Source organism: Ambystoma mexicanum, chromosome 3q (genome assembly GCF_040938575.1).
Source record: "Ambystoma mexicanum isolate Mex_15411 chromosome 3q, UKY_AmexF1_1, whole genome shotgun sequence".
Lineage (NCBI taxonomy): Eukaryota > Metazoa > Chordata > Amphibia > Caudata > Ambystomatidae > Ambystoma > Ambystoma mexicanum.
In genome coordinates this window covers 99,614,861-99,632,855 of record NC_090926.1, presented here as the reverse complement: position 1 = coordinate 99,632,855, position 17,995 = coordinate 99,614,861, and the positions used below count along the sequence as shown (strand labels likewise).

Below are 17,995 nucleotides of genomic sequence, written 5' to 3'. Positions count from 1 at the left end.
CTTCCACTACAATCACAAGATCCCATTTAGATGATGCAGATGTAAAGAAATCTGAGAAATAAGTCGATTCAATCTGATCATATTTAAATATTCCTTGATTCTTTTAGACAATGCAACATTTGTGGTTATCTCTTTATATGTACCTGTGCCGTCGACCCCAAGTGTGTGTTAGGTTTACAATATTGAAAACCATACTAACGCAAGTACTGTGTTTCAGGGAGTTGCTGATGCCTCTTCAATACAATCATTCGTGGCAGTCCATGCAGAGCCAGAGGTATGGATACTGACAGCTCCATCGAACTAGGTCATCAGAGCTCGAATACTTGTCGGTCGATTGTTCCACACAATGTTTATCGTGTTTGGCTATTGAGATGTACCTGTGTGTTCGTCCTCACGTGTGTTTTATGCTAACAATATTTTGATACACAGTAATGAAAATACTATGTTTCAGGGAGTCGATGGAGCCTCATTCCGTGCTGTCTATGCGGATACAGAAAATATAGTCGCTGCAGCGCAAGAGGAAGGGGAGACATGCGGATACGAATCGGAGCAACAGCGTGCAGATGTTGAAGGTCGAGTTAAAAAAGTTGCAAAGAAAAATAAGGTTAGTTACAAACAGTTCATAACTTTAGAATTTCTTTTGTGCTGGGGACTATTTTATGTTTTTTTCCAGTCAATTGTACTATACTTTATCTTGTGTTTAAACTGAACATCCCTTTTCCAATCTATCCTCTAGTTACCCGTGGGTGTCTGAACTATAGATACACAGACAGTGAAGCGAATGAGAGATGTTGCTTGCCAGACCATTTACACTATGGATGAACTATTAATTCAGACGCCGCGTGTTGAGACTAGAGATGCTCATGTCCAATGGCCAGAACATCAAATGAATGTGTCCGGAGAATCCAGTAAAGTTGTAAAGGACCATTGCTACAGTGCGACCACACCACCATAACAACATGATACTGGATGTATTGAAGATAGCTCTGAAGTAGTCGCAGTACAAGTCACACAATCCCGCCGAAAAATTGCCACCAAAAAAGCTGTCGACATTGTTGTGTTCTCCCATCAATGTTGAAGTAGCAGATGTTGAAATGACAGAATGAACCAGCAGCAGCATTCACCGACGCATCAGAACTTGATAGCAGCAATATTTCTTTCAAATGTGGTGATATGTCCTCAACGTCACAGGTCGAAACAACTTTGACGCAGGATGACAGTCTAATGAAAGAGGGCAAATACATAGTATTCGACAGTTGTTTGATGAATATTATAAGTATGCTGAAATGTGGGTATTCAGTTAGAGGGAAAGTATGTGGGAAGCCATTGATTCATGTGACTCGTCAAAAACAAGGCAGTAACGTCAAAATACATGCCGCCTGTAGATTAAATCATACGTTCTCATGGTCTGCACAACCGATGCTGGGGAAACTGCCAGCAGGCAATCTACTGTGTGCAGCTGCCTCACTTTTTAGTGGGTCCAGTTTTAGAAAGTTTTCTTTCAGTTTGTGGGACTCCATTTCATTTCAAAAACGCAGTACTACAAATACCAACATGATTATCTGTTTCCAGCCATTAGTGATGCTTAGAAAATTGAACAATTGTCTCTAGCAAGTACATTCGAAGGCAAACGATTCAGGCTAGCTGGCGATGGACAGTGCGACAGCCCTGGATTTTCTGCCAAGTACTGTACCTACCACTTTCAGGACATGGATAGTAAGAAAATTGAGTTTGGTGGTCGTGCAGGTAACACAATGTACATCCTCAGTGGCCATGGAGAAACTAGGATTTATAAAATCTGTGGAATATCTACAATCGAGGGGAATGCACATCGACCTCATAGCCACAGACAAACACGTTTCAATTGCCAGGACAATGAGAGAGCAGTTCCCACATATTAAACATCAATTTGACGTATGGCATCTTGCTAAATCAATAAGAAAATATCTCGGCTGCAGTGGAAAAAAAAGGTTTGGAAAGTATTTCAGAGTGGTCCCAGTCTATCAGCAACCATCTTTGGTGGAGCTCATTGGAAATACTACTTGAAAAATGGCGGTCACTGATGCACCACTGTACCAACGTGCACCGCTGGTCAGAAAACCTACATTTCCACCAATGTGAACATGGCCCTTTGTACCCAGTGGAGGCACGGAAGAAGAAGTGGTTGAATCCATCTTCACCGACACACAATGCCATTGAGATGATTGTTTTCGATAAAACTATCAAGAGATTTGAGGGGACTGACAGAATTCTGTCACACAGGAGGTTTGGAGGTGTTCCACAATATGTGCCTAAATTACTGGCCAAAGCGCTTGCATTTCAGCATACAGGGCATGAGACAGACTCTACTTGCCGTCTTGGCCCATAACGAGAATCTCGGCCGTGAACAATCTAGGACTACGGGTAATGTAAGGATGCCTCGCTACACTAGGCCTTTTCAAAAAGAAGTAAGCAATGGGTGATCAAACCAGTCTATGAGGAAATGGAGTTCGACTTTGTCAAAAGCCTTATTGTTGCTGTATTAGAGAAGCACAGATATGGAATTTTGAACGTTTCTGTGCAGAGCACTGATCCATTGCCAACCAACATTGCCACTGTGCCATGTCCACCCAAAGGAGAGCTGGTTGTGAAGTACAAATCCTGGTTTAAATAATTGTAATACGATTGTCTTTGTAAATAAATGTTATAAAGTACGCTAACCCTAGCCCCTACCTTCACCATCCTGGGTGGCAAATAACCTGGGTGTCATCTTTGAATTCTCTCCATTCACCTCATATTGCTGACCTTCTCTATATGTGTATGTATATATTTTTGTTGATGTAACTAATTTTCGCAATCTCATGTAAATGCTCCGCACTGTTAACCGAGGGGAGGCTTGCGTATTGCAAATAATAAAACAAACAATAAATCTCACTTTCAACTCAACTCCTCGGGTACTTTATACTTTCCCTGACCTTCCCCAAAAAATTAAAAGTCTCAATAGTTATGGTTCTTTGGGTCTTCAAAGCTCGCAGACAACGAGGACAAAATTGGGGGCCTTAGAACGCGCCAAGCGAGCCGTTGCAGATGGGAGAAGCCAGTTCGCATTTGCACATTGAGGCGCAGTACATAGATGGATTCGAAACTTCAAGTTCTCACAGATGGCTTTACTACGGGATGTTGCAAAGAAAGAATGTATGCTCGTTTCTAGTGGAGGTCAGCGGCTTTGATTTTCAGCTCGCGCCCTAAAGAGGCCCACAACTCGCACTGGCAGTATAAGGTTCTATTGTTTTTTGACCTTGAGAGACAGTGACCATGCCGAAAGAACTTCATTTGAAGGGGGTGGGGGGGTGCAATAACGTAAGACGATAAGGCAGAAAATTCTGACACTAGACCGAGTTTCATGTTAGTTCAGTATACGAAAAATCGTTGAAGAGCACAGTGGGATTTACGGACTGCATTACGTAGACACACAATGGAAATTGCAAATATAATGTAAGTAACTCTTGAGACGCTTTTATACAAGAATGAAGAATTAATGAATGCATGAATAAATGAATGAATGAGAGCTAGGAAAACGTTTGTGGGATCGTCCTTGTAGCGGGCACATGGGCATGCAGGTCCACATTCCACACGCATGTAGACAAACAGTTGTTTCTCATTGTGTGCTAACCTCGATTTATTTCGTTACTTTTCGCATTGATTTTAGAGCCGAACATACTCCATTGCACTATCCTTGAAAGCAGATAGTTTCAGCTCGGCCGTAATAAATAAAATGAATAATATTAATAAAGATCGGCTGGCGAGACTAATTATAATTTTTATGTTTTCAAAACAGGTATATCCTTCCCTACTGCTACTGCCACCAGTTTCAGACCCCGGCAGATGGTTTTTTCAACCGCCAGCTGCAGCTCATCGTAAACAACTGCACCACTTTGATGATCTTATGGGACGATCGCCAAGGGCCCTTATGCCCTTACGCGGTACTAGCGGCTAGAAGCAACATATCAACCTTTACGCTGGCCTCGTGCCTACTTGATGGAACAGCCTTGCGGTTCACCGTGCAACCAAAGTGCTTCTTTTAACGAAAACCAACACCCTGTGTACCATAAAGGAACAGCGCGTGACTCATGATAAACTTTTACGGATTTGCGGATAGAGATAAGAAAATAAATGGCATTCCGAGTTCATATGGCAATTGCTGAATATTCTATAAACATTTAATGTCAAATAAATGTACTTTACCAAATGTACCGTGTTGCTGTTTGATTTTAAAGTACAGTTTCATATTCCGAATTGTGGCACGCTGTGTTGTGAGTTGATCTGTGTTGGTTTCCGGGTTCTGTGTGAAGTCGCGTAGAAGATGACTCGGCGCGTTTGCCTACGCAGCACAGAAACGTCACGGAGAGAGGCGGGGAATATGAATGTTTTGATAATGTCAGGCTCAGGGGCGGGGGATATGATTTAGTGCCCGTTTTCGCGTGCGTTTAATGGACGAAAACTCGGGTAACGTCCATAGGAAATTTTTCTAAAATCGAGCGACTTAGGCTTAAAAAACACATGGCCGACCCGTAGGGGCAATAAAGTTTACCGAACTATTCCTTTAAGGACCTTTTTTTCACCATAAAGACTGAATAAAGAAGGTCCTTAAAATAATTGGATATCTTATTTAGCAGTTAGTTTTTCATGATTTCTAACATTTTGTTCCCTTCTATTGTGTTACAGGTCCTGGTAAATGGCAAGAACATTTAAAAATTAAGAGTAGTTTAAGCTTGAAATTTGATTACATCTTCCAGTAAAATCATTTTTCCTAAATGTAGATACAGCCAGATATCGAAAGTCTTTCAAAAGTAGAACTACCACTATCGGCCAAAAAAATAAACAGAAAACAAACTTTTCCTTGTGCATCTTAGGTCAAAGAATTACATCTGCCCTGGTCAATTCAAAATGTTATGAAAAGGTTTTAGAGTATTGATGAGAGCCGAGTGGAACAATAACGAACATAACTACAATTAGGCAACTTAGTCCTGATTTACTAAAAAATGAAAAATCATCATGGCATTTGAATGCTACAAGCAAGGTACTCATAAGGCAAATATGGATTGAAGCAAAAGAACTTACCCTGGTTAACTTTCTTTCGACTGGATGTTCCTCCCACATATTCATCTTTTGAGTTTAAGCTGCTTTGTAAAAGTTTTCGGCAGAGGGCGCCGTGAGTCGATGCAGTTGTCACAATGTACCTTGAGGGCTCCCATCTCGAGTCAACGTCGGTGTGTGTATATATAGCACGTGCAGCACCCGTTGGCTTCAGTTCTGTTTTTACACCTTCCTCTTGCAGAAATACCAGCATCAGTGAGTCTCACAGAGTACCAGACTTTTAAAGAGCCAAAGTGTAATGCCAGCCAATTCTATAGCGCGGTAGGCTTGCAGGGGCGAGGAGGAATACGTGGGCGGAACATCCAATCGAAAGACAGTTACCAGGGGTAAGTAACTTGTTCTTCGAATGGATTGTGTCCTCCCACGTATTCCTCATCTTTTGATAGACTTAGCAGCAGTGGCAGGTTTTGGAGGCGGCAGTAAGAATTTTCAGACTTAAGATTTGTCATGGATTGAATGTAGGACAGCTTTCCCATATCCTCCTTCGTGGATAGAGGATGAATCCAGACAGTAATGTTTAGTGAACATGTGAATGGTAGACCAAGTGGCTGTAGCACAAATATCTTTCAACTAGCATGGGATCTTGGAAATCCACAACACATTTGGGGGAGAGTCCTGGCTGAACTATGACGGAGTTCAGAAAAGAAATGCAAACATTTCCTGACCTGGGGTGGGAGGAAGATCATCCCAAAGTGTACATGTTTTAAAGGAGAACTCAGCGGGCAATACACAAAATATTAAAGAGCACGAGTACTCACAGAGGAATAGAAGAGGGAATTACAGGCAGCGCAACTCGTGCAGGTACCAGAGTGGCAATTCCTCTCCACATAAATCAAAACACCCCTTTCGGAAGGCTGGCCCAAGAGGGGCAGAGAACCGGTCAGCAATCCCAGGGACAATCAGGCACCGGCAACTCAGGCGCAGCCAAAGGGACCACTGCATCAAATTGTTGGTATTTTGATAAAGGCACATGCAAACGGGGAGACAATTGTAAATACAAACACCAATGTAGCATGTGTGGTGGAGAACACGGCAGAGGTAAATGCACCAAGCCCACCCCAGCCAGGCCCAGCCCTAAAATCACTGGGGGGAAAAACGGCCACTAAATTCAAAATGGGGGCCTCACCACTGAAGGTAGATTGTTGCTAATGTTGCAAGACTACCCTGACGCAACAGCACAAAAATGTTTAGGCTATGGCTTTAAAGAGTGTTTCCGAATCCCATTTCAGGGACATGGATCCCTGCACATCCCCAACCATTTTAAATCTGCCTCCTCACTACCTAATATAATAGAGGGGAAAAATAAGAAAAAAAGAGTTAACCTTAGGCAGGATAGAAGGTCCTTTTGACACCCCCTTCCCAGAATTGTTATGCCCCCCCCCTTGGTTTAGTGCCCAAGAAGGAAAAAAGGGAGTTCAGGATGATCCACCACCTGTCTTACCCCCCCCCAGGGGGCTCTTTTAATGATGGCATCCCTGCCTCAGAGGCAGCCGTCTCCTACAGCAGCTTCCAAGATGCTGTGGACTTGGTGAGGGAGGCATGCACTCATGGCCAAAGCGGACAGTCAGCATTTAGGCTGTTGCCGGTCCACGAGAGCGCATACCAGTGGCTTTGCTTTCACTATGAAAATAAATTCTATTTTGACAAATGCCTCCCGATGGGTTGTGCCATTGCCTGTGCCTATTTTTAGCAATTCAGTTCATTTCTACAATGGACCCTGCAAAAAGCCATGCCCGGGGCGATAATAGTGCACTTTAGGGATGATTTTCTCTTTCCAGGACCAGAAGGGTCCCAACTTTGTAGCACCACAATTCAGAAATTTAGCGAAATCGTGCAGGCACTGGGGGTCCCCACTGGCAGCAGAGAAAACAGTTGGACCCACCCACACCCTCTCATTCCTGATGATTGAGATTGACTCCTCCAAGGGCGAATGCCGCATACCAAAAGATAAAATAGACGACTTGCTAGGGGGCCATCAGAAAAATGACAGGTGTAAAGACAAAGCAAACCTTAAAGAAACGCAGTCACTAGCTGGAAAGTTCAATTTTGCAACCAGAATAATGCCACATGGCCGGGTTTTCCATAGGAACCTTGAGCTTAGAATGAGGGGGGTAACCAAGCAGCATCACCACATAAAGCTGGGCAAAGAGATTGCGCAAGACCCATCGGTATGGCAATCATTCCTTAACAACTTTAATGGAAAAGTAATATGGCTCAAGCCTATAAATGACTGCAAAAAAGGCCCCGTTTACTGATGCTGCAGGTAGCAAAGGATATGGGATATGTTTTGTAAACAAATGGTGTGCTGGCCACTGGCCCCCCAGACTTTGGCAACATAACAAAAGTCACCAATATCAGAGACATCCAGGAGAGCCACGTCAACTACTTCATGGAATGGGCCTTCAAACATAACAAAAAAAAAAGCATGGGCATCCTCCCACTTGGCAGCAGTAGCTTACTACACCAAGCTGGCAGGGGGCACAGACCCCACACAGCGCATTGACAAGATATGCGCTAAAAGGTTGGCCTAAACTTGAAGGGATGTTTTGCAAAACAACCCTGTTAGACAGTGTGCATAAAATATGCAACAATGCATACAAAACCACCCTATTTAAGGTAGCCTTTACACTTAATTACTTGGAGCTTTTAAATCAGTGAAATTGCATCCAAGAATACAGGTTCAGATGAAGGGCTGGATCAACCTGGGTAGAGACAATGGCAATTAAACTAAACAGATCAGCTGGGCAAGGGGAGAATTATAAATCTCTACTGCATAGAAGAGTCCGAATATCGCCCCATCTGCAACACCACGGCTTTTCATAGCAAGCGCCCCAGCCCAGGTGGCCAACTTTTTGCACACCAAAATAATCCTGTCCTCAGCAGATCAGCTGAGTTCTGTACGCAAAAAAACTATACTAGCAGTAGGATGGGACCCAGCAGAGTTTGGGTCTCACTCTTTCAGGATAGGTGCTGCAACATCCACTTAGATGGGGCCCTGCAAGAGAAAAGCAATAAAGGGGATAGGGGGATGGAAATCCAGAGTATATATGAAATATATTAGTTAAGACCTGATTTAAGTGTCCTCCCTCCTTCCCTGCCCGCCCATTTTTCGGTTTTTGCACACAGGGAACCCGCCACTAAAACTGCATGGATTGTGGGACACTCATCACCAGGGCCAGCAGATGGCTCGAGGAAACCCAGGAAGGCATGCATTTTCAAGACACCATCATGTATTGGTGGGGCAAAACAGGTATGTGCTGGGGGGACCTTCCCTACAAACTCGCCAGCCTCCTGGGAGTTAGCTCTCCTCCCCCCGATTTCCTGATCATCCATTTCGGGGTAATGATTTGCCCCTAGAGTGCAGGAAGCCCATGCTAAAAGAAATGTGCACCTCCCTCAGATCCATTGCACACATGCTAAAACAAACAGAAGTCATGATGTCCGAAATCATCCCGCGCCAACATTGGCAAGATGCTGAGTCCAATAAAGCTATAGAAATTTCAAGACGCAAATTAAATAAAAGCATTGGCCAATTGTTGCCTATTCTCTGAAATTCATAAGGCACGGGATCACAGTAGAGAACCAGGCCCTGTTTTGCAGCGATGGGGTCCACCTGTCCATAGAAGGCATGGACTTCTTTACTAGGGACATCTTCTGGACTCTGGCAGCAAGAGGCTGTTCTTAAGAAATGTTTTCCCTATTTTGGAGGGGCCCGAGGGGCCGCTGGGCAGCACCCCCTCAGGGTGCCGGCAGGGATCAGCCTAGAGTTGGCCCTACGTGGGAGTAGGGCCCCCGCTCACCTGATCCTCTGTTCCCTAAAATATTTGTGTTTTTTATGTTTATGGTTGCTTTTCTTTATATAATAAAGCTTGTGGCCAAAGTTTTTCCACCTGACATCTCGTTTTGCCTCCTCCTTTCTGCTACTGTCATTAATGTCATCACTGCCACCTGGGCCACCCTGCATGCTTCCCCCCCACACTAAAACACTTCCAGGCTTATAGACATGGGCCCTCCAGAGGTGGAAGGCCCAGGGGCATAAGCGGGTAGGTGGGGATAGTTGTGGGTCCGGCCGGGCAGCACCTTCACAGGTGCTAGCCCGAATTAGCATGCATACGACAGGGAGGGCCTTCAGGCCCCCAGCACAATGGAGACCCAGACAACTGGGCGCCCGAGACTGTAGGGGAGGTGGCAGGGACAGGTAACAGCAGGCCGTCACGGACCCTGACGCCCCACATCAAAGGCCCCCAATCCGGACAGATGTGGAGGAGAGGGGGCCTTTGATGATCAAAGAGGGGGCCATCTTGCCCCCAGGCCAATTTTGGCCTATATCTGAGGTGGGCAAGGTAGCACCACCATCATTTGCTCCTGCGCCCTGCCCTGACTGCTGCATGGGCTCCAGCAGCAAAGAAAGGTCAAAAAACGCACCCCTCCCACCACGCTTATCAGGAAGCTTAAACATGAGAGCCAAGTAGAAAAATCAGAGTAAAAGAAAACCCTTTAAATAGGCCATAGAACTGATAGGAGAGGCGTTCACAGAACAAACAAAGCACAAAGCCATCTTATAACTCAATGAAAATAGCTGAACAAGGGTGGCTTGTTAAACTAGGAAGAGGGGGACGCAAACAGAAACCCAGGAACAATCCATTGAGGAAAGGACAGATACGGGTAAAAGGCAAACGCCTACTAATAAAAACAAAAATAACCCAGCAAAACATGTTGACAAGCTGGAGCAAAGTATAACCACAGGAACTAATCAAGTTGCGAGAGCCCAAGCTCAAGAATCCACCTCCGAGGACAAAATCATGACGCCTTGCAAAGGGCTAATCCCAAGTGGATAATAGAGCGAAGGGTATACCAACATATGCCTTACAAATAAGGGGAAAAGGCACATGGCTGGTGGGGAAAAGAAAAAGGCTTCACCGTAGGGCATGGAAAGGACAATGCCCCACAAAACAGAAAGCACATGTGATGCAAGCGGAAGCTCGAGAATCCACCTCCGAGGATAAAGTAATAGCGCATTGCAAGGGGTCATCACAAGTGGATCAGAGAGCAAAAGGTATGCCACATACAGTGGGTAAAGGCAAAAACATACCCCAAAAAAGTTCTGTTAGTTGGAGGCAATCCTAAGCTCCGGAATCCACCTCTGAGGATACCAAAAATGCATTGCGCCTCTCAAAGGGCCACATCACAAGTGGGTCAGAAGAGCACACATCCCTTAAAAGCAAGGTGATGACACACAACAGTAAGAGTGAAGCACATACCTCTCCAGCTCACATGGAAAGAACAAGTACGAAGAAAAGGAGTCAAGAACATAGCAAATAAAGACTGTTTATTGCAAGAATACTGATGGAAACAAGAATGCCAGTGATAAAAGTAAGGGAGGCATCTTGTGTACAAGAAATACAATATGAAAGTCCATTTAAAATACAAAGAAGAAACCGGACAGAGCTCACATGCTGGGTTCACACAACGTCACAAGCTTTTGTATGAAGGGCAGCAGGGATCAGCCTCGAGTTGGCCCTATGTGGGAGTAGGGCCCCCGCTCACCTGATCCTCAGTTCCATAAAATATTTGCGTTATGTTTTTTATTATGTTGTTTATGGTTGGTTTCTTAGCAGCATAGCTCGTTATAAATTTGTGGCCAACGTTTTTCCACCTGACATCTCGTCTGGCCTCCTTTCTGCTACTGTCATTAATGTCATCACTGCCACCTGGTCCACCCTGCATGCTTCGCCGCGCCCCAACCCCCGCACTAAAACACTTCCAGGCTTATGGCAAAACCAATACCAATGGCTTTGCAGGTTGCGAACTTGGGGTGGGAGGATATACACACTATTAGGTGGTCTTTTTCGAAGCGCCCCAACAGTTCCTGCCTCACCGCAGTGTCCTGTTCGCAATTCTTATTTAACTGCATCACATCAAGCATATACTTTAGATTGAGGCGGCCAATTCACATGTGGATGAGTGCATGGCCTCAAACAAACGCTGCACTGTAACAGGATTCTTGAGGACATTCCCTGGCTGAATGGCGTTTAATACGACCAGGAATTGTTAGGCATTCTTTACGTGCCGTGAAAACAAACAGAATAAATACGGACTTGGTGACTACAAATTTCAAATGTATTTCTAACTCCGAGAGGTAATATCAAGAAATGATGAAGCAAGAGTAATATAACTCATACTATAGTTCAGCCACTGAGTAGAACGGTGCGGTATTTGGATTAGATTATAACAGTAAGGACATGTTCTTAATTACGCGATTAAGATTGAATCTTTCACCAATTGGATTCGTCCTTGCCTGGTAACTTGCCTGCACTGTCCTCTAGTGGAAGAAAGCACTAGTCGCTTTATTCGTCTGTGCCCATGGTATCCACGTATGCGAAGACTGTTGCTAATGCCAGATAAAACGCTTACGCTTCAGATTTCTTAGGCCTGCGTTGTTTAATGTACTGCTGGTTCCTGATATGGTATTTGCTCGGGCTCCCCAATGCCATTTTACTGTAGTTTAAAGTATTATAAGTGTCTCAATGAATTTTCGAGTTTATATTTAATAGTGAAAAGCCTCCGTTTTACTTGGCTTGTTAGATTGTATACATATATGCGGCTCTCTATTTTCACTGTGATGTATTTTCAGGCTCCAAAATGCGCATTCACATTTGTTAGTGACAATTGATACCGAGTAGGAAATGTGTGCGCGGAATTGGGAGGCTGGTAGGCACTTTTTTTATGCCCGTCTAGTTGATTCCAATTTTAAAATTTGACCCCTGGTATTTTCATATCATTAGTTCTGATCTTATTGTTATAGTACTAGTTTATGTATTTATTTTGTTGGCTCTGCCTAAATAAAGTTACATTAAAAAGGACTCCAGCGCAATAACCTTATATTGCTTTGCATTTCCTGTCCCTGTACCAAATTACATTTGTTTAAACTCACATACATGCGCAGCGTGCTACTGGAATCAACCACTCAGGGTGGGAAAAATAAAGCCATCATATTCTTTATGCATAGCGATTTATGTCAGTTTAGTTTCTTATGCGATGTGTGTGCCATCAAGTGACTGCTACAGAAAGCTCGGATGGTATGTTGCCCAGTACTTAAATTGCAAACTGTGCCCAAATCCTGGGCAAATCAGTTAATCTCAGTGTCCTTCCCAATCAAAATTATGAGACGATAGAAGTGATTCGGTTTGCAGGGTGTTAAATGTACGAAAAAAAAACAAACCAAAAAAAAAAACAACACTATGGTTTCGTGACCATTCATAACCACAAAGTGATGATTTTAATAATGTCAAAACCAAAGATGGGCTAGAGTATTAAAAACGGATGACACTCTGTAAGGTTATTTTCCATGTCACTTCTGATGCGGGCCTATGAATGCACGTGGTCGGTGGGGGTGTGGTCTTTTGCTGTACAGGGCCATGCAAATCTCTTGCTGTACAGGGCCATGCAAATCCCAGGTCAAACCACTGAGGAATATGGAAGTCTTCGAACTGGATACATAACTGTTCGACAGTGTTAGTTGCGTAGGTGTTAAAATGCCTTTTCGCTCACAATGTTAGCATAGCAGTGGATGCAGGGGTATACATTGCCATAAAGAACCACGCCAGACACAAATGGATTCGGAGCAGGGCCCGCGTTTCAAGCATCAAGCCGCTCATGAGCAACCATAGCATTTCTTTTTTAAGTTGGCCACCCTACCACCAACTTCCACCCTCAAAACAAGTTATCAGTGTATCCGCTATGAAGGCCTCAAGAATAGTACATAAAGGCTGCCCGAGTACTTACAACTAGTGAAGGCAAAGCCCACTTACCTTGCAGGTTATCATATGCAAGCGAAATTCACTGCCTCTGATCTGATGTTCAGGATTATAGGGACAGACCATTGCGGTAGACGCCATAACAAATTTCAATTCTGGAAGAGAAACGGAACCATCACTAAATCGCCAAGTAATCACCATTCAGGTATTTCCAAACAGCTTCTAACATCTGAGCTTCCAAGCCACTTTTTTAAGACTCATACTTACACTAGTATCCCACAACCCTAAAAAACGAACAGCTTCCGCAGCAATAGTGTCGATGACCAACTAACAAACTGACCAAGCAATGCCGTCTCCACCTCTTCACGTGAACTGCGCGCAAAGCGCGGGCCCTGGACGTCGTAAGTAAGCATTGAGGCAACGCCCTCCCGCGCCTCGTGATCATCGCGCGAGCGGGAGGGGGTGGAGCCAGAATTAGCAGCGTGGCTCAGTATGAAAGCCCATTAATGTTCCTCAGGTTGAGGACCGTGGCGCGCGAAAGCAATACAGGCATTTCTGAGTGTCAGCACAGACAACAATCTTCTCTCACCGTATGATCCCTTGCAGCTCACTCTTCCACAGGCCCGCTGGAATCACCGCCCCTGGACCTCCTGTCATTATTGACCGCCAGCACGCTCTCCACCGGTACTCCGCTGGCTGCAGCAGTGTCGTTCTCGGGCGCACACGTGCCGCTACATCCCACTGTCCGCACCCAGTGCCCAATGATAAACTGCAGCGTTGTTCCGGAGCACGGAAAGCCCTAAGTCCACAACCCGCCTATATCTGTGCTTGTCTCGAGCCACCAGTGAGCCAGGAGCGCAACGAAATTACATTTCTGGCGGAGTAGTGGGGGTGATCGGGGGTTAAGCATTCAAATGTTGGGAGAGGTACTCATTTCAGAGACGTTGGGGGAGAGGCAAACGTATTGGTGCGGTGGGCATCTTAACTTCTTTACGCATTCTAGTGCAGGTTCAATGTTACAAGCTCCTTTAAGTCTGAAAACACCCACCTGAGGACTGCTGTGAGAATGTCTCCTGTCCCATCTAAACCCTTCCAATCTCTCCCCTGCCAAGCAAGTACTATCCCCACGTCACGATTTCAATTGCCTAAAAATGTATGCTAGCAACTAAGTAAGACTTAGACTTATGCAATAGCACTGTGATGCACAAGGGCTGTTGTGAGCTTTATAAATGAAAATAAAATAAAAAAAATATGAATGCAGGTGCTAACATTGAAATGCTTTACATTAGTAAACACAGACTTACATTAGATTTACACAGATTTACAATAGTAAAAACATGTTAAACAGCATAGGTGCTGTTTAACATCTGTGTCCTGTTGTGTCTGGCCACTGCTCTAGGTCAGCCAGGTCAAGTCAACATAGCCATATTCTCAACTCACATGCTTTTGGACGGGTGTCACCCGCCACTTGGGCAGGTCTCTCACTCCGTACACGCCCATAGGAATGAATGGGCTTTCAACCGCCAAATACAAAATCAGGTGTTTTCACAAGCCAAGGGGCCATGAAAGGTTGAGATTTGTGACATAGTCCAAAATTTGGGGCGGAAGCCCGGTCAGCTCAATGGTGTTGCGCCACTGGGGATCTGCAGCAACAAAAAAAAAACAAGCAGGGGTATGCAACCTTTGGCTCGCCAGATGTTTTGAAACGCAACTCCCATCAGCTCTAGCCAACATAGTCAACAGTGAGGGACCATGGGAGTTTTAGTCCAAAACATCTGCAGAGCCACACATTGCAGACCCCTGCCCCAGAAGGACTCATCCTCGCCCTGCTTGTTTACCTGCTCAGCCTATTTCAGTCCTCTACATCTGAGAAAGGAGCACACAGCTAAGCAAAACACAGCAAAGGCAAACAGTACATGCCAGATGGTCCTTTATATGCAATAGGATATGAGCAATACATGTGTATTGTATTATGTTAAATTGCATGCACGTTTTGCAAGCATTGCATGCCATGCAGCACATTAAATTCATTATGTACTTGACCCGCCGTCCCCCACATAGGATGCATACAGTCACATAGTCAATGTCTCTTATTGTGAAGAAGATTTTCCCTGGATAGGTCTGCAAAGTCAACCAGCTTGTTCAACATTTAGGCCGATGTCTGCAAGGCCAGGATCTAGATATTATTCAAAGGCATCACTCACTTAACCAGCATGCCTAAGTATCACTCCACCAACCCTGAAATCCTCCCATCAAGATTCTGTTGCAAATAGGTGCCTTCCCACACCCCTCCCACCATCATTTATACTACAATGACTTTGAATGCGTGATCTTGTAGCCCCTATGAACTAGGGCCTGTCAATAAACTCAAACTCTGCTCAAATCACACTTGCGCTCCTCCCAAGATCCAAGCCTCAACCCCACTCCCTGGAAACAGAATCCCATCACTTTCCACTTAAACCCTGAGGCCCACCTTTCATAAAGGATGTATTTATCTTTGTAGTGTTGGCTTAGTATGGGGGAAGTATATAAGGGTTGCAGTGTACATTTGTGGAGGGGGAGTCATACCTCTCAATATTTTGTGTTCCCAGGGTGTGTGAAAACGCCCAATTTTGTTTTTGGCGGATGAGAGAGCCCATTGAAATGTAACCTGATTACAAGGCATGTGACAGCCGCCAAAAGCGTTTGAGTTGAGAGCTATGGGGAGCTGTATAGGGCGTAGCAGCTACAACCCACGGCAGCATGCCGCATAATAATTAGAGAACAAAAAAGAAACGCACATGCTGCCCTCCACCCCCACCGGCAACAAGATGGCAAGCCCACCCTGCTGCCCTCACCAGCCTGCGTGCACAGAAATAAGCAACACTGAAAACGTGTGGCAAGAAAATGCATGCAGTGTCCTTTGATAGGCAGAAGATATCTTACAGTTGGTACAATCTCAAGATTCTACTCTGTACCTGCTTCTTGGCTGTGCCTGGGAAGAAATCTATCAATCCTCCCAAGGTCATCTTGGATACATCCCCAGGATCGGCCGCACAAGCAATCTGTTCAAAGGGGCAAACTCCCACCAGTAAACCGCTAACAATTTCCAAGCCTTTACTATTCTCTTTCTATTCAACCCACCCACTCACACTTCCCCTACTTCATATTCCCATTCAACCCTTATGGTCCTTTTAATTGAGGTAACACATCGTACGATGGAGGGGGGTGCAGAATAACTCTTACACCAAATAATAAGACCGACTCAGGAAGTTGGCAAAAAAACAGGGAGTTACAAAGGACATCAATGGATGTTACACAGCATAGTCTCCGTCATTCAACTCAAAGTATTTAATAAAAAAATCACACTTTTATAACAAAAATTCTTCATTCGTGACATCATACTACGTGGCAAACTAAGAGAACCTATGTGGGATTGTGGTTAGCTTAAGGGGAACATCTAAGTATACTTTCTATAAGGGATTGTATTGTGATTGGATCTCTATTGTCAGGTGGACCTTTATGCCCACCGCTAGTGCAAGTCATCTTCAACAGTTATCAAGCACACATCATCTCATTGGCTCTCAAACTATAGGTCTCTTTGTTATACGGCCCTCTATAATTGGTTGGCACGCTTGAACCATTCTAGAATATTCGACTTGCTAGCAGCATGTAAGCTGGTACCCCAGGTGTCAATGGATGGACTTGACCATGTCTTCCCACCATATCAGCTTAACATCTATCATCACTCATGCCTTCTGCCATTTGAATTGTCTTTGAACTTGGCCTTGCAAAGTATCGCTGCTCCTGAGAATAGACGGGAGTGCAAGTACATGCTTATCTTCAAGTCATGGTGCTACATGCCCAGTTTCTATTCCCATCTAACCCATGTGACAGGAGACCGTGATTCAGCTCCTTTTCCGTATTTAATAGTATTAAATAAATAAAACTTGGCACTCATGGTGTCTTTTCCTCACACCTTAACAGAGGATCATTCCACTTCTCACGTTCTCTGTATCTTCAAGGATAGATAAGCAGTTCTTGGCTGCCCCAACCCTTGACACCAAGCCAGACAGCCTGCTCGATCCTTCCTCGATCTTCAGCTGCTATCTTTGCTGCATCACACTTTCTCGCCTTTTCTCTTCATGGGTTCTGGCATACTAAAGTTGCAACATCGAATATCCAGATTCTATATGTATATAGTGGCGGCACCGCCTGCAGTCTATTCACTACGTATAGCCAGCCTTTATAATTACTTAGCCTATTTGGGTTGCTGCATCTGTACATCTACAAAACGTTTTTCATTTTCTGCAGGGCTCTTCACATGTGCACTCTTCATCCGCGTATGGAAGTCTTCTCAATTCTTTACTTCGTTATCAGATTCTACACAAACTATGCATTCTTCTTCTTCAGCCACTCTTCTCAGTGTGTCACCTTTACTTCGTGTGATGTCACCAATCTTCTCTTTCACTCATCTTCATATTCCTTTGGGGATTTCCTCCAGGAGACTGTCAGTGCTCCGAGGATATATCAGATATGGTTTTCTCAATGGATACCTTGCATCAAAGGTTTTTCGTGGTATAGGCACCATTATCGGTGTTGCGCATGTCGCAATGTCTGGCTTCCAACATATAGGCAAAATGGGTGCAGGACTGCCGGTAGAGGCATTCAGCTGCTCCTCTACATCATATTTCTTGCTTGTTCCTTGGTTTCTTTCTTGGTCTTGTGACCTTCTTTTGCGCCCCCTTCATCCTTCATGTATCTGTTTTTTATTTTTATTGGCATTTTAGTTTATTACAAACTTTTTAGCCATCTTCATATATCTCATCCTTTACAAAAGTTTTTAAAAAAAAACAACCAGCTTTCTTTGATTTCTAGAGGAAAAGAAAAGAAAAGACAAGGATAAAAGAAGGGCAGAAAAAAGAAAAAGGGTCCTTGTCCATATTTAGTCAATTTCTTGGTGTCCAAATCCAAGAAGAGTGAGAGGGAAAGAAAGGAACCCTTTAGCGTGTGCAGGCTGTTTCTTTATGCAGGGTTCAAGCTCCTATCATTCTTTATATTTAATTTCCCCAAAGGTCACCTCGAGTAACTTTACAAGGGCATATGTCATTCTTTGATTTTTT

The 17,995-nt window shown here is 44.3% G+C and overlaps 1 protein-coding gene across 2 annotated transcripts in view; it reads right to left on the bottom strand.

Moving 5' to 3' along the window:
- LOC138582171 (gametocyte-specific factor 1-like) overlaps positions 1 to 13,291 on the bottom strand; it is a 933,223-nt gene extending 919,932 nt beyond the window's left edge. For both annotated transcript variants that reach the window (XM_069653216.1, XM_069653217.1), the window contains exons 1-2: positions 13,161 to 13,291; positions 12,948 to 13,048 (exon numbers count right to left, since the gene is read on the bottom strand). In XM_069653216.1, coding sequence (XP_069509317.1) covers positions 12,948 to 13,034 — 87 coding nt within the window. In that variant the 5' untranslated portion in view covers positions 13,035 to 13,048; positions 13,161 to 13,291. The remainder of the gene's footprint in view (positions 1 to 12,947; positions 13,049 to 13,160) is intronic.
- Positions 13,292 to 17,995: the final 4,704 nt, after the last annotated feature.